The sequence below is a fragment of the Hippocampus comes genome, unplaced genomic scaffold, assembly GCF_001891065.2.
Source record: "Hippocampus comes isolate QL1 unplaced genomic scaffold, H_comes_QL1_v1.1 scaffold56, whole genome shotgun sequence".
Classification (NCBI taxonomy): domain Eukaryota; kingdom Metazoa; phylum Chordata; class Actinopteri; order Syngnathiformes; family Syngnathidae; genus Hippocampus; species Hippocampus comes.
In genome coordinates, this window is record NW_017842056.1 from 344,743 (window position 1) to 364,378 (window position 19,636).

Genomic DNA, 19,636 nt, shown 5'->3' on the forward strand with positions numbered 1-19,636 from the left:
TGGGGGGGGAGAAGAGTGTGTTTGGGGGGGGGGGGGGGGCTAGTTTTGATGACCTGGCACCAGACACACACACAAAAAAAAAAGATACGAAATATTTTCAATAATTTGCCTCGTGCTCACACTCATGATAAAAGTGGAGAACGTCTGCTTCTCCGACATCTTATATGACCCCCAAGATCTCAGATTATCAACGAGGATATGAAACCGCGGTCAATTCGACCTCTCTCTGAGCAATGCATATCTCCGTTGGAAACGTTTGACACGTCTTTGAAATGTCTTCGAACGATGACATCAAGCCGCCTGTGCTTTGCGTTGAATGCAACCGATCGCGAGATGAGAAAGAAACGCAAAACCTGAAGAACATTTCCAAATAGGGAGTTTTTTGGGGTAACGTCCTCTCTGACTTCTTGTTTGTGTGTTTGTTTGTTTGTTTGTTTGTTTGTTTGTTTTTTTTTGCCAGCGCGCTCTGCTGCACACACTTGCTTAAAGTTTCCACTGTCCAAGAGGGACCGAGAGTCACGGCTCGTCAACATTGGTAAAAATATCCCAATCACTGTTCTTCCGCTGGTTCGATTTTGCCATGAGTGAAAAATTTAAAAAAGCGACTTTTGTCGACTGGCGTGGAAGAGCTTTGTTTACACGCACTTGAGCGGATGGCAACGCGAGCAATCCGGATCCGTCTGATACCAACGGGGCGTCGCGTTCGAAACAACAAATGACGCTCCTGTGCCGCCGTCGGCTTGGCACAGTTTTGTGCAAGAAATCGAATCCTTTTCCAGAGTCAGGCAGCATTCATCGAAAATGTCCCTCTCAACACATAGAAAGGCCAAATGCAGCCTCAGCTAGCGCAAACTTAACGGGCGGCTCATTTGAATGACAATGGTTCCACTGGCATTGCGTTTCATCAGCGTTTATATAAAAGTGGAGCCGCTGTAAGGCGGAGCCAATGAAGGCTTTTTGATTCGACGGGGCTGAGAGGAAGCGTGCCGTGATCATGGAGCGCACCGGCAAGGTGGGTACAGAGCGGAGTGTGATTTTGCCGTCGATGCCGAGACTGAGATTTAGACTGCGAGGCCCATTTTAGCCCGCACAAAATATAGGGGCAGTGAATGCAATATTTGATCTTTTCTATACGGTTTAAGGGTCAATCCAGGATTGGAAGACAATTTAAGCAGCAACATTTTTGAAAAATGGGATTATTTAAATTATTTACGAATTTCTCAATAGCGATTCCAATCCGAGATGGCTTGACGTCGCCCTAAATGTAGTTTTGATGTTGGGTTAAAAAAAAAAAAAATTATACACATTTTCGTTGCTAATCGGGTTTTTGAGATATTTTTTGTTTCGATTTTGAAGTTGGCGGCAGGGCGGTCAACTGGTTAGCACGTTGGCCTCACAGTGCAGAGGTTGTGGGTTCGATTCCGGCTCCGGCCTTCCTTGTGTGGAGCTTGCATGTTCTCCCCGTGCCTGCGCGAGTTTTCTCTTGCGGTTTCCTCCCACATTCCAAAAACATACATGGCAGGTTAATGGGACACTCTCGAGTGTGTGATTGTGAGTTCGGTTGTTCGTTTGTGTCTGCCCTGCGATTGGCTGGCGACCAGTTCAGGGTGTCCCCTGCCTACTACCCAAAGACGGCCGATATAGGCTCCAGCACGCCCGCGATGTTTTATTAATTCAATCTGTGAGCGCGAGGCTATTTTCTGCTTGCAGATATTCTTCTACGAGGACAAGAACTACCAGGGCCGCTACTTTGAATCCAGCAGCGACTGTCCCGATCTCAGCTCCCACGTGAGCCGCTGCAATTCCATTCGGGTGGAAGGCGGCACCTGGGTGCTCTACGAGAGACCCCAGTACCTGGGCTACCAGTATGTGCTGGTGCAGGGCGAGTACCCAAACTCCCAAAGCTGGAACGGCTTCAACGACACCATCCGCTCTTGCCGCCTGATCAGACACGTAAGTCCTGCAAAACCGGGGTCTCGAGGTTGCCAGTCGGAAGACTCATGGTCATCCGCAAAGGATGACTGGAGAATTTACAAAAAAAGTTCTTATCATTTGGAGTTGAAAATGTGTCGATGCTTGGATTACCCTTTCAACTTAAAATTTAGTAAACAATTCATTGTGTTCCCCAGCCTCCAAGTAGACACAGGATTCGCATCTACGAACGAGCAGATTTCGAGGGCCAAATGATGGAGTTCAGCGAGGACCAGCCCAACCTTCAGGACCGCTGGCGCTATCGGGACGTACACTCGGCTCACGTCCAAGATGGCATCTGGGTCTTCTACGAGCAGCCCAACTACAGGGGGCGCCAGTACCTGCTGGAGAAGGCCGAATACAGGCGCCACGCCGAGTGGGGGGCCCTCCACCCTACTGTGGGCTCCATGAGACGCGTCGTGGACTATTAAACCAGCACGCCCACGCAAACGCGGTCCCGTTCTTCTCCATGTATTCCTTCCCTTAAAAATCCCCCGCAATAAATGCACACGCTCATCCTGGGTGTTTTTATTTCTTGTTTCTTCTTCTTTATATGCAACAAATGCATAATTATCGAAGTACCGTTTTATATTTTCCTTTATTTATGCGCAGTGTTAATGCTCAAAATGTGGACAGTGACATATGTCCAATAAAGATACAATTTTAGGAATAAAACGTTCTCCTTTTATGACGAAATTGTCGGTTCGCACTCCACACCTTTAGGTGGCAGTAATGCCCGTAAACGTTATGTGCAAAGCGCCTATAAATATCAAGCGAAGAAGAAAATACGCGCTTCGCTGCAAAATGTCAGCGGAGGTTCTTGGTTAGTCAAGTTTGGAGTGGTGGCGGTTTGTCTTGTTTTCCTCGCATTTATGGCGATTCCCCGGAAAAGAATTCGAGCCAGTCTTGCCGACCGGAGCTCACCGGCTAGCGTCCCCACGGGCAACCAGCCGAGTGAAGCCAACGAGACTGGCTGTGCTTTTGTGGAGGGTGCCGTACTTCGCATCACCATGAAAAACTTCCTGTAAGTTACTCGTCATAAATTGTACGCTCCGAATCAAGTCAACATGGCTTGGATGTCGTAACTGTAAGGGAGCAACAAATACCTCGACGCGTGTAGTTGTTACCCAGTTAGCATTCTGTCAACTGGCTCAGTAATTCCCACTTTCCAGTCAGTATCCCGTCAGATTTTCTTTCTTTCTTTTTGATATTGTTCTTTATTTAGGACAATCTATTTACAATGGAATTGAGCACAGTACAAAACATCCGTCATAAAAACCGTGAATCTCGACATTATGTAACGTACCTGAATCTGGTACTTGAGTAAAAATACACGTATCTTGACAGATAGCGACTTTGGTAGAAAACTCACTCTGTAGAATTTTACTTTCGTAAAAGTCTGAACGTATGTGACATTTGTTGTACTTGACTATCAAATGTAGTTTTCGGATATTATACGTGCAGTGTTGCCTTGACATCAGAAATCGTCATAGCTTTGATTGGTTGGAAAAAAATCTTGCATTGAACCAATGATAAATACTTAATGCATCGAGTATATGTGACATGGGTTCGCATTCATAATGCGTACCAAAATTACGATGTAGCCCGCAACAGAAATGGGAGTTTGACACTCCTGTCCAGGGGGCGACTCCACGAGGGGGCGCCAGTACCCAGATGTCATTGACTGACGTTTCACGCAATAGAATATCAATTTCAAACAACAATCGAAAACCGTGTAACGCACCATCTTCCCCATGGTGCTGATGTCTCAGCCATGGCACTGCCATCAATTTGATCATGCATACTCACAAAAAACTGCTCAAATTTGATGTATAAAGTGCGATGAGTGAGAATGTAAATGTAAAGCAATAACACTCAAATGTATAATAATTATTATTGTTGTTATTATTCTAATAACGTAATGACGACGTGTGCACATTTTGAGCATGACGTCTTTGATCCACTGGTGAAAGGACACTTTGATTCTTTCATGTTTCATCTAGTACTGCTTCAAATCACAAAGCAAAGTGGTTACGATTACACGACTGTCCATGTTTTTATCTTGCATGTTGTGTTTATTATTTACTTTATCTTAACTGTTTTGTAATGCGCTGTGTTACAGCTGCAGCTGTTGTGAAAGTGCTGTATAAATCAGGATGGATTGTATTGAATTGTATTGTATAACTCTTTTGCAGTTTATTGTGCTTATTTAAATGTCATTTTACGCTCCGCTGCATATTTTTCTCTTTTTACAGGACATACGACCACACCGTGGTTCGTCCCGGACCGAACCTGAACATGGTTATCGGAGCGAATGGAACCGGCAAGTCCAGCATTGTGTGCGCCATCTGTCTCAGCCTGGCAGGCAAAACAGCTGTCCTGGAAAGAGACGACAAGGTCAAAAGTCACAGGCGGATAATTGAACCAATCTAAATGAACAAATCATGACATTACACATAAAAAACACTGCACGTTCTTTGTTGATCTTTTTTTTCTCATAATGTTGTGGACATCATCATAAAATCAATTTTGTCTCCTAGATCGGGGGCTACGTGAAAAAAGGATGTGACAGAGGATTTGTTGAAATTGAACTGTAAGTTGTCTGTGACGTGGCTTCAGAGATAGATACGTGATAATGAAGGGACTCGCTGATTAACTGATGTTTCTGTTGCTCATATTACTGGCAAAGACCTGATTTGAAGGGGAAATGGATACACTGTATTATAGAGCTGAGTTACATTTTATACAAACCCTGTGAGAGAAAATTCCTTCTAAATACCTGTTGATGGAAGTTAGTTTCCCTGTTTGACCCCTTTTAAAGTGACTGCTACTCCCTTACTGGACATAAAACAAAACAAAAAAACATTCCGCCGTGATTAGAAAGGCGTCCGTGATTGAGCCAGCACACATTGCTCCTCTCTTGTGAATCGAGCGTCCAATAGTCCCACCGGCCTGTGCAGCCTGAAAGTCGGGTGAACGCTCTCTTCGGGTTCAACCTTTCTTCCAGGGTCATGCAGCTTGTGGCAGGTGAAGTGCATGAAATTTCCAAATGGCCCGTTTTTTCCATTTTCTATTTTTGCATGAAATTGGAAAACAGCGGAGATTTTTTTTTTTTTAACTTCCCATTTAGTTTTGAAAATTGTTCAAATGATACATGGATTTAACACCTCTGATTGTCACTTATTGTGTCTACACATTATGCATGTAATATTATTTAGTTAGTTATCTGAAGTTTTATGTAGCAAATAGATGCTGTTTGATTTGGCAAAGAACGGTAAAACCCGACCTGAAACGATTAATATTATTAATCTGCATTCTGATTAGAATTGTTATGTTTAAGGCCATCGGTGTTGAAATTATTTCCAGTACCAACCCTTAAAATTCCACAGTTGTTTTGGTTGCTGTTTGGATTTTATCAGCTTCATTTAAAAATTGCTATCACGATAAAATCTCCTGACAAGAGACTTCCTAATGCCAAACTCAAATTCTTTTCAGTTTTAAGAGCGGTGGCAATATCATAATTAATCGGGAGATTCACGTGGAGAACAACCAGTCAGTCTGGAGGCTGAATGGAAGAACTTGTAACCAGAAAACAGTTGAGGAGGAAGTCAAGGCTTTGCAAATTCAAGTCAACAACCTTTGCCAGTTCCTGCCTCAGGTACGTTCCGGTCTGGACTCTCTGGGCTCAAATAGTCATCAGGCCGCAGACATTTGTGTCAGGCTTTTCGGACTAACGCCTATGGTTTCTCCGATCCAGGAAAAAGTGGGGCAGTTTTTCCATTTTCTATTTTTGCATGAAATTGGAAAACAGCGGAGATTTTTTTTTTAAACTTCCCATTTAGTTTTGAAAATTGTACAAATGATACATGGATTTAACACCTCTGATTGTCACTCATTGTGTCTACACATTATGCATGTAATATTATTTAGTTAGTTATCTGAAGTTTTATGTAGCAAATAGATGCTGTTTGATTTGGCAAAGAACGGTAAAACCCGACCTGAAACGATTAATATTATTAATCTGCATTCTGATTAGAATTGTTATGTTTAAGGCCATCGGTGTTGAAATTATTTCCAGTACCAACCCTTAAAATTCCACAGTTGTTTTGGTTGCTGTTTGGATTTTATCAGCTTCATTTAAAAATTGCTATCACGATAAAATCTCCTGACAAGAGACTTCCTAATGCCAAACTCAAATTCTTTTCAGTTTTAAGAGCGGTGGCAATATCATAATTAATCGGGAGATTCACGTGGAGAACAACCAGTCAGTCTGGAGGCTGAATGGAAGAACTTGTAACCAGAAAACAGTTGAGGAGGAAGTCAAGGCTTTGCAAATTCAAGTCAACAACCTTTGCCAGTTCCTGCCTCAGGTACGTTCCGGTCTGGACTCTCTGGGCTCAAATAGTCATCAGGCCGCAGACATTTGTGTCAGGCTTTTCGGACTAACGCCTATGGTTTCTCCGATCCAGGAAAAAGTGGGGCAGTTTGCCAAAATGTCCAAAATCGAATTGCTGGAGGCGACTGAGAAATCTGTCGGTCCCCCGCAGCTGTACGAGTATCACTGCGAGCTCAAAAGCTTTCGCACCAAAGAGAGAGAAATGGAGGTAAATCCGTACAACGGAGCCTTGGTTTTGCTCAGCCTGACAGTCCCATGAAACCATGAGAATAGATGAGAACAAATAATCCCGAATGGACTCGTTTTTGTTATTCTGTCACAGGAAGGATCATGTTTCTCCATTGTTGCTTTTTTTCCAGAATGCCATAAAGGAGAGAACCAGCTACCTCGAGAAATCCAAGCAGAGATACGAGAGAAACAAACTTGATGAGAATCGCTATTATGAGAAGCAGAGGCATCTGGATGTGATTGAGTTGCTCGAGAAGAAGACACCCTGGGTGGTGAGGAGGCTTGCAAAAATGTGGACAATTTCCTCAACTCAAGTGTATTTCTAGAGCACAATGAAATACAACCACCGCTGTATACAAACTGCTGAATGTGCAGCAAAAATAATTCATACAACAAGCAATAAAACAGTCAATCAGTAACAGAGAGTACAAAGCACAAAAACGCTCAAACTAAAAATCAAGTTTCATGCGGAGTCAAAAGTCAAAGAATAAAAATGAAGATTTTTAAAGATGTTCAGCAAGGGGGGCTTGACGAACGTTCATTCCAAAGAGAGGGAGCGGCAACAGAAAAGGCTCCATCCCCTTTGAGCTTAGTTCTCGCTAGTAGTGTCTGGTCAGCAGACCTGAGGCATCGGCCGGGTACGGAGGAGATTCGAGAGGTCAGGTGGGGCCAGGCCATTTCCAGATTGGGAAACAAACAGGATTTTAAAACGAACTCAATAGGGAGCCAGTGAAGGGATGCCGCAGGAGGAGTGATGTGCTCCCTCCTACGAGTACCAGTCAAGAGGCGACTGTTTCAAAGTCCTCTTGAGAAAGGAGAGGCTTGACTTTAGGTCGCTGCCTAAGATGAAAGAATCTGGATTTGACAACAGCGCCCGTTTGCCGGTCCAATTTAAAATCAATCTCCGGTTTAAGACTCAAGTTTGAGACTGTCAGCTTAAAATAAGGGGGCAGGGGAGCCGTGGGACCAAACACCATCACTTCCTTTTTTTTTTTCATTGAAATTCAAGAAATTCCGTCCAGGTCTGGAGTTCCTCGCGACAGGATAAAAGTGGCCTCAATAAAGAAAGCGTCTTTTTTGCTCAGCGAGACATCGAACTGAGAGTCATCCGCATAGCAGCGGAAGGAAACACCATGTTTCCTCAAGATGAAACCATAAGGGAACAGATAAAATGAGAACAGCAGCGGTCCCAGAATTGAACTCTGTGGAACACCACATCACAGTGGGGCAGTTTGTGAATGTTGGGTTACATCTTCCCATAAGTTTTAAAGCTGGAAAACCATTGATTCCAGTGGACGGTTCACGGCTTTGAACATTCACAGAATTTTTTTCAACAGTGTTGGCGATGGTGAGCGGAGAACACAAGCCCTGGCGCGTGAGGATGTTCATTCAAAACTTCGAGCCACTTGTTCCCTCTGCTTGTAGGAGTACGAAACCACCCGCAAGGAGCTCGAGGGTGTGAAAAAGGACCGAGATGAAGCAAAAAGGCAGCTCTCCGCTCTCAAGCAGTCCCAAGCGCCCATGATGAGCAAGCTCCACGCCATTGAAGAGCAGCTGAAGCCCAGTGAGGCACAACTGAAGGCAAAGGTGACCCATTTTGGATTCCACACCAAGCAGAATTATCCACATCAAGCTGGATCTACAGCCATGCATTTTTTGGGAAGTTATACTTTTGTTAGCATGTAATCCAACACATAATTAACTGATGTTCAATTTTTGATTGTGTAAAATGTTGGCATCCATACGTTCTTACCACAGTCGGCCTTTCAGGGGAAAAAAGTGCCAGGTGAAGTCAAAAGTAAAAAATTGGAATATGCGTGCGGTTATCCTCCTCTGATGCTGGCTGAGCTGCGCAGCCCGCCGTCAGATCCGATGTCACTTTATGATGACTCAGACTTGACCTTTTGCAACTTTTAAGTGTGTTCGAACTTCCTGTTGCCACTATACTGAAGATAATACCGTGAAAGAGCGAACTACATATGGTGGCATCCCCGGTTGGAATGTGCAGGCTAATCACTGTTTTTTTGGTTAATGAGAAGAACTTCATTTTCAGAGTGCTGCCATCAAAGAAGCTTCCTTGAAATGCAAACAAAAGCAAGATCAGCTGGACAGAATTCACAAAGAGGTGAGTGACAAATTGCAGACCTCTGTCAAGGTGGTGCCTTGCATATCGAAACAAAGCATTGCTCCACTCACCTCAAGTGTATTTCTGGTGCACTTGAAAACAACCACCGCTGTCTACAAAGTGCTGTACATGGAGCAAAAAGAATTCATACAACAACAAACAATAAAACAATCCATTCACAACACAGACAGCAGAAAGCACAAAAACGATCAAACTAAAAATCAAGTCTCATGCGGCGTCAAAAGCCCAAGACTGAAAATGAGTTTGAAGACAGGCAGCCGAGGGGCTTGCCGAACGTTCATCCCAAAGAGCGGGACCGGCAACGGAAAAAGCGCGATCCCTTCTGAGCCTCCGATTAGGTCTCGGTACCTCTAATGACGTCTGGTCCGCAGACCTGAGGCACCGGGCAGGTGTGGAGGAGCTCAGAGAGGCAAGGTGGGGCCAGGCCGTTTCAACATTTCAAAACAAATAACAGGATCTTCAAAAGAACTCGGAATTGTTGAGGGAGCCAGTGAAGGGATGCCAGAAGAGGAGTTATGTGCTCCCTCTTCCGAGTACCAGTCAGGAGATGAGCAGCAGCATTCTGGACCAACTGGAGACGCTTCATGGAGGATTGGGTGACTCCAAAGTAAAGTCACAGCTGTCTTGGGGCAGTGGGCGGGGGACACACAGAGACCAACAACCATCCGCGCTCACACTCACACCCAAAGACAATTTCAAGTGTTCAATTAGCCTGCCATGTATGTTTTTGGAATCACAGCTGTCTTGGGGCAATGGGCGGGGGACACCCTGAACCGGTTGGCAGCTCATCGCAGGACACACAGAGACCAACAACCATCCGCGCTCACACACAGAAAACCCACGCAGGCCCGAGAACAAACAAACAAACTACCGGCAACATTGTGAACAGTTGAGAATACGTCTTCAAAAGTTTAAAGAGGGACAAATGAAGCTCCCGCTGCAAATGCTGAACTGTTGTTCATCCTGAAAATTTCACCCGAAAGTCTCCCAAACCTTTTAGAAGTCGTTTAAAATCACGTCATGCGTTTTAAATGGTTCAAAATGACCGCTCCTGTCCGCAGATCGAAGACATAAAACAGTCGTTTAAAATGAAGCAGACAGAAGAAGAAGATCGGAGGAAGCGCGTCCAAAACGTCCAATTGCTGATCGAGGACTTGAAAGTCGCGCTGGCCGAAGTCGACAACCAACCCGACATGTCGCCCAGGATCAGTGAAGTCAATGGCGAGTTGAGGCGCATCCAGCTGGAGAGGGGCAAAGTGGAAGAGGAGAAAAGCAGCCTGCGCCCAGAGAAGGACAACCTGTCTGCGGAGTTGAGAAGCAAGTATCCGGGATGTCGAGATGATGTTGAGAGCGGCAAATGATTTGATTTTGTGCCGATTGACAGTGTTGGAGAAGAAGCTCAGCGACATGAACAACATGATGATGGTAAAAGAGGAGAAGCTGCGCGGGCGCCACAGGGACACGCACACAGCCGTGCAGTGGCTCAGGCAGAACCGACACCTCTTCACCGGAAATGTCTGCGAGCCCCTGATGCTTGTGGTGAGTCGGACCGGTCAAATAGTCGCTGCAGGGCCCGACGAGTTGTCAGCACGGAAGGTGCGTTTGTGAACGAGCTTCTCCCTTTTCGCAGCCACGTTGTTGATGCAAGCAGCGCACCTGAGCGCGGGAACCGGCTTTGCTTTGACCATATCTACCAATTGTCCACCCCGAGTGCTGATGCTTTTCAATTTTCCTTCCTCAGATCAACATGAAAGATCATCGCTTTGCCAAGTACATGGAGAACCACATCTCCTTCAATGACTTAAGGGCCTTTGTCTTCCAGAAGAAAGATGACATGGCAAACTTCTTGACAGAGGTGAGGACGCTTCTGATTATTGTAGCTCGGCGAATTTCCAGGCAAATAGAATCCGAATCAAATTGGACCCCCCCCCCCGTCCGAATCAAATTGGACCCCCCACAGATAACGGAGCTCGTGTGAATGTTTCTGTCCTCAGGTGCGTGACAACATGAACCTGAGAGTCAACGCCATTATTGCTCCAACAGAGACGTGCTCAAGAGCGACTCCGTCGAGGCACATTGAGTCCCTGAGGTGAGCGTTTAAAAAAAAAAAAAAAAAAAAAAACTAAATCATCACGCACCAGTAATAGCTTGAACTTTTAACGCAATTGGAGAGACCAAGCAACGCTTGATTCACCTTATTCCTACACCTTCCGACAAGGTACAGTCACATTCACTACTTTCCAAACTCTTGTCGCTTCAGGAGTGAGGCAATGAGCATTCTCAAAAGCTCTTGAGACGTGTCGGTACATACACAGTAAGAAAGTGTTGTTGCACCTGGCAGAGACGTGAATAGGGAAGACTCCTCACTTAAAAATGGAGACATCTGTGTTCGGTATTTCTTTAGCGGGTGATTTTTTGCATTTTGGTGATTTTTTTTTTTTTTTCCCCCATATTTGTCATTGCAGGCGTTTTGGGTTCTTCACCTATCTGCGCGAAACCTTCGATGCCCCCGATGAAGTGATGAGTTACCTGTGTCATCAGTATAAAGTGCACGAGATCCCCATCGGCAATGAGCAGACAGAAGCCATGATAAAGACGGTATTGACCTCACACAACTTTAAAACTCAATTTCCCGTGACATAAGGTCCATGAATGAGGAGTGAATTCGGCACATGTTTGGCAGGTGATCGAGGAGCCCTACATCAAGGTGCTGTACACAAGTGACCAGAAGTATACGGTCAAGAAGTCCGTCTACTCCAACGTCACCTCGACCAAAAACACGACGGTGTATCCGCCCAAGTACCTCAGCATCACGGTGGACGCCGATCAGAAACGGCAGCTGGAGCAGCAGATGAAGGTGAGCGCCGCTTGCTGTGTGGAACTCATTCAATGCCGAATTGGGAGAGTCGCTGCCAGCCGTTTTTGATCATTTGACTAATTTTTGAAGGCCTCCAGAAAATGGAGTTTTGTAGCCATGGAAACCCACCAAAAGAAAGCTTTGACCCGCTACTTTTATCGGGGAAAAAAGTACATTTCCATCTTTTACCATTCTCCAGTAAACAAAAGTTGAACATGGCTGTTTCTTGAAAAAACTCGTTTTCAAGAACAATTTTGAGGGAAAAAAAGCTTTTTGCGAAAGGATGCATTTCAAGTGGAACTTTCCCTTTGATGTGATTACTATTTTTTTTGTATTTCTGATACTCCAAATATCTAAACAATGCTTTCCTACTGAATAACATAACACAAAAAGGGCACTTTGATTGAAAATAAAATTGAAAATAACAATTTTTGCAAGAAAACCACTGCACTGATGCATGAACTTTGAACTTTACCCATGTTGCGACACATGTCTGATGCCCAACACCCTGCAGCAGAGGCATGTCAATTTTTAGAGGTGATGAAGTAGAATCCAAGCAGCGCCAACATTTTCAAGCTTTTTAAAACTATTAGAATTATTATCATTATTATTTTACTCTGTTCTTTTTTTTTAACAAGCTAGAACATGAAAAAAACAAAGTACTTGTTTAAAATGTTAAAATGTAAAATAGAGTATACCCCATTGACTAAAAAAAATTGGTTTGATCCTCCTGGTCTGAAGTGCGTGTGCTCTCTCTCTCTCTCTCTCTCTCTCTCTCTCTCTCTCTCTCTCTCTCTCTCTCTCCCCTGCTCACCCTTAAAGGGACCACACACAGCAAATCAAAACTCGAATACACTGAAATCAATTTGCTACCTTTCACACAGATTTGCCAGTCAAGGTTACGAGACATTGATGGGCAGATGAACACCTTACAAACAGAAGCGACCGCACTGGATCGCCGTGATAATGAACTGTTGACAGAGAAGAAGACCCTCTTGGAAATAAAGGGCAAAAAGAGACAGCTGGAGCAGAAAATCAGCACCAAAGAGGACAGGTAAGATCACACCACCCAGTGCCTTTTTTTTTTTTTTTTTTTAAGCACAAGCGACCTCAAGTTTGAACCACAAGCCACCACTTTCCCCGCCGGCCTTCAAGCCACAGCGCCTTAAGCAGCTCTTCCATTCGTGTGAATCGAATAGAACGTGCAACGGTACAAACGGGGCAAATGCTGTGGCACAACTGCCGGCGTTTGACTTCATCTTTAGTTTAGTTTCCCGACAGTCTACTTCTTCTTCTTGACACCATCAATCACCTAATTTAGCGGGTGCGGCTTATCAACCGGTTCGCTCTAAAGATCCGTTGTCATGGTATTCATTTGGAACTACTTCCGTGTGTTCTAGGCTGAGGCAGCTGGAGCAAAGTGCACTTGACCTGAAGAAGATTGAGGCAGAGACAAAAAAGAAAATAATTGCTGTCAATTCCCAGAAGACATCCGTGGTCACTGCATTATTGACACAAATGAAGGTAAGGCTGAAAAGAACTCCGATGGCCCCGCAACAACTTCCTCTTCTTCTTCTAAGGTTGGTACGTTGTGTGCTTGCCATTTCCTGTCAACTCGTTGAATTGTGGAAAGAATGCACACGCATACATTTATGAATAGCAACGGTTATCTTTTATAAAAAGTGAAAAGACTTAGGCAGCATTCCGCTTAAACTGTTGAGACGCTCGGGTATCTTGGCAGGTTGTATAAATTGGTCGCGCCGACAGTGCGAGGTGTGCCACAAAAGACATTTCCGTTTTGCTCATTCGGTGTGGCCAAAACGGTCGATCAAGAGATCCTGCAGTGTTTGCTTCATTCCGTGTGCGAGAAGAGGCCAGAGTCGCGGCGAGACAACTCGATTGCTCAAAATGGCCGAGAAGAACATCGGCATCCTCGCGTAACTTTCCTACGCAACTGACCTGGCTCTGTGTGATTCGACCCCCTCCCTCTCGCCTTAAAAAAAAAAAAAAAAAAATCCCGAAATTCTTTTAACAACTCTCTCCATTCTTCCCTTACTTGATGAACAAGCCTTAAGGCACAATTTCATTCTCAACCTGAAGAGGGCACTCTGGTCTCAAACTGCTCCAACAAAACATGTGAAGTTCATGCCATGGCGAAGCCAACAGAACCACATCGTCTGCAAAAAGTTTAATTGGGTCAATCGGACTGTGATTGGTTGACGATTTTTATTATTATTTTTTTTTCCCAGGCTACTTGAGGTCAGCATTTTCGTATCCAAATCCCCCCCATTTATGTATTGCCAGGGTTGATCCCCGGTGCTGTTACACGAATGTTGTGATTGTTGCCGCTGTGGCTGGTGAATGAGCGTTCTGGATTCACTTGCCAATTGGGTCAATCGGACTGTGATTGGTTGTCGATTTTTATTTTTTGTTTTTTTCCAGGCTACTTGAGGTCAGCATTTTCGTATCCAATTCCCCCATTTATGTATCGCCAGGGTTGATCCCCGGGGTTGTTACACGAGTGTTGTGATTGTTGCCGCTGTGGCTGGTGAATGAGCGTTCTGGATTCACTTGCCTGGAGGTAAAACGGCTTCTTAGTGTGGCCACTCTTTCCGTGGAGCGAGACGCACACTTGCCGGGATTCAACTTTTGCGGATTGCCATGACCTGGCGGGTTGAGACTCCACAGACGTGTGTGGATGATTTTTTTTTTGCACCTTTTTTAAGACTGTGTTGACATGTCTGGGTGTTCCCTGTTGTTGTGAGACTGTCATTTTGACCTCAGGGGTCTCTCGTGTGTCCATCCACCTCTAGCTGCGAGCCAAGCTGACCATGGAGAAGGTGTACCTGGCGTTAGAGATGGTGGGGCTGTTGGCCGAGAGGACCAAGCTGGAGAACATTTGTCGAGAAGGTGCCAATGGACTCAAAAGCGTGAATGTAAATATTTGACCCCCCCAGTAGCTGCCCACCATCTTCAGCTCTGCGTTGCTGATGCGCGTATATGCTTGTGTAGCAAAAGTGCAGCCAGCTGGAGGAGAGTGCAGTCCAGCTGAAACAACGGTGCAAAGCGCTCATGAAGAAAGCCAAGGCAGTCTGCAGGATGCAGCCCGACGAGGCGTTACCCGAACACCTCCATTGTGTCAGTCTCTCTCTGTCCACATCATACGCGACGTATTGTGTGATCCGATGCGCATGCGCGTGCAGTTGCCACACGGTCCTTGTTTTGTGTGAATGCAGGCTTTCAGTAAACTGCCCGACACGCTGGACGAGTTGGACGCCATGTTGAATGAAGAGCGATCCAGAGCCGAGTGCTTTCTGGGAGTCAGTAAAAAGGTGAGGACACTTTGGCACTCACGGCCAGGAAATGGCCAATCCGACCTTAGCCTAGCTAGCAAGTTCAAGGGTGGAGAAACTCTGGAGTGGAGGTGGGATGATGTCAATGAAACCCAAGTGTGTTGGATTTTTTTTTTTTGGAGGGGGTGGTGACAAAATTGACAACTGTTCTCTTACTCACACATTTTGGTAAATAGTTATCTACCAAAACGTTTCACACTTGATGGATGGATGGGCAGACACCAGGACCAAAGGTTTGTCTTCGTCGGAAAATAGTTTGCGTTGATATTATCTCAACTGAGAGACAAGGTTTGTGTGTCGGGGAGTGGCTCAATAATCTGTGCGACATTTCTTTTGAAGGAACTTGATGTAAGGTGAGTTTGAAATTCTATTAAAAGTAATTTTAGGGTTTAAACTAATGATGGGAAAACGAAGCTTCATGAAGCACTTGTGATATTTCTTGACTCCTCTCGATGGTGCTCTTGGTTTGAATATAAAGGTTAGTGCAATGGACCTGTATTCAACTTCCATTGCATCTAGATGGCACCAAGAGTGCCATCTAGAGGAGTCAAAAACTATCACAAGTGCTTCATGAAGCTTCACTATTAATGGAAGCATATTTTATTGTTATTTTTTTTGTGGTGCTATTTGTAGCAGAGCTCGGTGTTATTGTACAAGAAAGGAAAAGAGTGTAAGGCCAATATTAGATTGAAAGTCAGAAGCGGCTTACACACCAGCATTTGTTGTGTCCCACCTTGTTTGCTGTCGTGTCCAAGGTTGTCGAGGAGTGCAGCAGGCGGGAGCAGGAAATCAAAGAGCTGGAACAAGAGCTGATGGAGAAGAATGTCGCCTTAACTGCTTTCAAACAGAGGATGTCACAGGTACACCACTCGTTACCTTCGCGCACGTGTCTTGTGGGTGAAATGCACTCTGACCTTCAGGGGTGAACTTCACTTGAAGAGTTCAGACGGAGAAAGCAGACGTCTCCGTTTTTGTGAATTGAGTAAAAGGAGTTTTTATTTTTTCTTGCTCCAGATTAAAGCGAAAACTTTTTATTTCCTTAGTTACCTCATTCAGTGCCAGCTGTATTTAGACCCTTTTTTTTTTTTTTACCTGTAATTGTTGGGGAAAAAAATCTGTCAGTGATCTTCTTTGTTGCAATCCTCAATATCCCGTGTGTGGGTGCGTGTGTGTGTGTTTTGCACAGGCAAAAGAAAAGTGGCTCAACCCTCTGAAACAGTTGGTGGAGCAAATTAACGAGAAGTTCAGTGATTTCTTCCATGCCATGAAGTGTGCCGGAGAAGTGGATTTGCACTTTGACAATGAGGTAACACATCTGCTCTTCACCTTGTAGTCTTGAACTCCATCGCTGTGCTTTTCAATGCGGTGAATGTTTCGATGGAAAAGTTTTTGCAGCGATTCGACGCTAACTAGAGATTCAGGTTTCCAAAATGGATTCAATTCGGTTCACAAGGGCTCGATTCGATTCGATCTACCACTCGTGCTTCACTTTTTTTTTTTTAAACTCCCAAAACTTCCAGCCACTTGCCCCCCAAGTTTGCTGCCGCTGTTTCCAGTGCTTCCACCATCTTGTTGTAATACGCTACTCTCGTGTAGTGATGAGGTCTCGCTTTTGAGAAGTGACGTGAATTGATGGGAAAAACACTTAAAGGATCGATTTATGGTTTCATGAATCGATATTGGGTTAGGAAAAGGAAATCACTTTTGATTCATCTTTTTTTTTTCCCCTTTAACTGAGCGCTACTCAACAAAAGCAGCTGATGGCGTATTTTTGCCAGCCAACGCCGCCAGCCCCAGCGAGCTTTCGCGTCACTATTGCGGACTCTGTGGCTCAATCCAATGCGGTTGGGGTCACACAAGGATTTGGATGGCAAATATTCAACAGGAGAAATGTCACACATTTTGCACCATCTAGTCACATGACTGTGTCGTGCTTTCGTCAAAATACGTCAAGTATTAAGGATTGTATTTCCAGCGAATATTTAGCCATAGAAAAATGAACTTATAGGGCTGCGTCTGTTACATGCAGTGAGTGCACCAGTCCTCATCGTGCCCCGCATACTCTTCGCAGCCACACTTGGTTAGATGGCCATTAAGTGGGCTGCATATTGTTTGGCCGTCTCTTCTTCTTTATCTGTTGTTGTTGTTGTTGTTTTTTTTTTAAATGCTAACTTTGATAGGAAGGTGATAGTTATCTTACTGGTTACGCCTACTCCACCTTTGCCAGCATTTCACATCCATGATGTATTCACACTCACCAAAGTCGGTCTCTTTGCGTGGTTTGATTGGTGCTGCCGGTCCGCCGCAGGAGGAATACGACAAGTACGGCATCGCCATTCGGGTCAAGTTCCATGAGAGCAGTCAGCTGCATGAGCTGACGCAATTCCATCAGAGCGGAGGAGAGCGCAGCGTCTCCACCATGTTGTACCTCATGGCCCTGCAGGAGCTCAACCGCTGTCCTTTCAGAGTGGTGGATGAGATCAACCAGGTAACAACCTACACAACACACACCCTGACGCTAACCCTTCGCTTGTTCGGGGTTCCCCAGATTATCTTTCCACAATTTCCTTGAAAACACATTTGACACACGATCCCCAATAACGTTGACCCGTTGGGACCTTCGGGTCAAATTGACCTCACGTCACGCCAAATCATACAAATAAGTTTGCAAAAATCTTGTCGTTTAGTGCCAAAACCTGTTGGAAAAAATATTGATAAAGGGCTTTGCGCACATCCTGAGGCAGTTTCAAAGCTGTGGGAATGATTTCAGTCTGATAAATCACCACTAGATGGCAGGAGTGGCTTTGATCAGATCTCGGTCCACACACACACACACACACACACACACACACACACACACACACACGCACACACACACGCACACTTTGCATGGACTTCCGCGTGCACGGCTCATGCTGGCGCTCGAATACATTTCCAATGTTTTAGCATTTTAAATGAGCAAGTGCACATCATTTTGGGCTGGTGTGATGTTGATGTGTGTGTGTGTGTGTGTGCTGATGGTATCCCATCGCCGCACCAGGTAAATGACCAAATTGAATTGGGAACTCAAGCAAGATGGTTTTTTATTTGATTTGATGATGATGATTATTATGATTATTTTTGATTTGGTAGGTACAAGGAATTCCGCCCGACAGTGACGATAAGTGATTTCCTGTAAATGTAGCTGTCGTCAGTATTTTGGTCTCCTGTCCAGGGCATGGATCCCATCAACGAGAGGAGAGCCTTTGACATTCTGGTCCGCACCGCCTGCAAAGAGAGAACGTCGCAGTACTTCTTCATCACACCCAAAGTGAGCGTTGGAGCCGCGGGTTCACGTTTGATTCGGCTTTTTCCCCGAAAAGTTGAGCTTTTGTCGTGTCGGCCCGCAGCTGCTGAAGAACCTCAGCTATGTCGATCAGATGACCATCCTTTGCATCCACAATGGCCCTCTCATGCTCGGCTCCAGCGAGTGGGACGACGGGGCGTTCCTTCAGCGCGGTCGGCGGAAGAAGAAAGCTCAGGCTTGATGATCGAGACCTCGCGTGCTCCGCCACTGCATTTCGATGACACTCCCCTTGTTCAATGTGGCCTGGAGGACGGCACCTCCGTTCATCAGGCAACGTTTGCGAGATTTCATTTCCGTTTGGTGTACGCGCTACAGGGGGCGCTAAAACCTAGTCGAGGGAGTGGAAAGTGGCCCGGGTTCTTGCCGCAACCTTGTGGCGGCCAAGCCATCGACTTGGACTGTTTAGTTTGAGCGAGCTGTTGGTTGTATTAATACTTTACGTACGACGACATTAACTGCAGCGGATAGCAACGTGCGCAGACACCTATATAAATGTCCTCCTAGCAGTAGCGCGCTAAAGGAAGCGGGCCAACACGCTACAAAGGGGAAAAAAGCTCAAGCTTAGACTCGCAAAAAAGTGCAAGACATTTTTGAGCATTTTGAGTGAAATCCCAGGAGAAATCTAAAATGCACAATCTTTACGGGTGAACTTCATTTGACCTCTTTTGAATGCACCACTGTTGAATGTTTCTCTTCTTTTCGCACAAATGACTGTTCTCTAACAAGGAGCAGTTTTCTTCCATTTTGATCTCTTTCCGTGACGCTTCAGTGTCAGGCTCTCTTTTGCCCGCTTCTGATGACCATGGTCCACTTTCCACACCATATCGTTTTTTTTGTTTGTTTTGTTTTTTGTTTACAAGCCCAAATAATTCTTCTTTTATTGCACATAATCATTCACTCGACTTCCCCCGCAAAAAAAAAAAAAAAACAAAAAAAAAACGTGGGGAAAACTACTGAAAATATGGAAAGGGGAATGTGCGGGTGCAGAACTGCGACGACGCAGGCGGGGCTCGACTGTGGTTTGAATCTGTAACATCAGCAACCACCACTAGATGACAGTCGTGTTTTAGTTGCGCTTCCTTCCACTGGGGCTCCTCGTGGCATTCGATCAAGCCTGAGGCGGACAAATGTCTATCGTCATCAAGATTAACATTCTGAGAGAGTTGCATTTGCTAAAAACATTTGACAAAGTGAGTTCTTGCCTTAAAGTGTCTTATCCAGCCGTTTTGTGTCTTCCTTGATTTTTTTATGCAAGACAGCCCTTTTGTACTGTTGTTGGGTTAGAAAAGTGGATTTAAAAAATGTTCTTACACATGCGTCGGACAAAATAGAACCAAAA

General features: G+C 45.0%; 2 protein-coding genes across 2 annotated transcripts; both read left to right on the forward strand.

Moving 5' to 3' along the window:
• The first annotated feature begins 923 nt into the window (after window positions 1–923).
• LOC109510476 (gamma-crystallin M2-like) lies at window positions 924–2,487 on the forward strand. The gene is made up of 3 exons (XM_019860807.1): window positions 924–1,012; window positions 1,711–1,953; window positions 2,130–2,487. Exons 1-3 carry the CDS (start codon window positions 995–997, stop codon window positions 2,400–2,402), a joined length of 534 nt encoding a protein of 177 aa, XP_019716366.1. The 5' UTR covers window positions 924–994; the 3' UTR covers window positions 2,403–2,487.
• A 258-nt stretch (window positions 2,488–2,745) lies between these two features.
• smc5 (structural maintenance of chromosomes 5) lies at window positions 2,746–19,599 on the forward strand. The gene is made up of 24 exons (XM_019860808.1): window positions 2,746–2,995; window positions 4,227–4,368; window positions 4,512–4,564; window positions 5,467–5,629; window positions 6,441–6,575; window positions 6,727–6,867; window positions 8,021–8,182; window positions 8,649–8,720; window positions 9,803–10,058; window positions 10,126–10,280; window positions 10,483–10,596; window positions 10,736–10,830; window positions 11,207–11,339; window positions 11,425–11,598; window positions 12,483–12,652; window positions 12,999–13,122; window positions 14,412–14,534; window positions 14,611–14,736; window positions 14,835–14,930; window positions 15,707–15,811; window positions 16,138–16,257; window positions 17,260–17,439; window positions 18,166–18,261; window positions 18,341–19,599. Exons 1-24 carry the CDS (start codon window positions 2,844–2,846, stop codon window positions 18,476–18,478), a joined length of 3,225 nt encoding a protein of 1,074 aa, XP_019716367.1. The 5' UTR covers window positions 2,746–2,843; the 3' UTR covers window positions 18,479–19,599.
• Window positions 19,600–19,636: the final 37 nt, after the last annotated feature.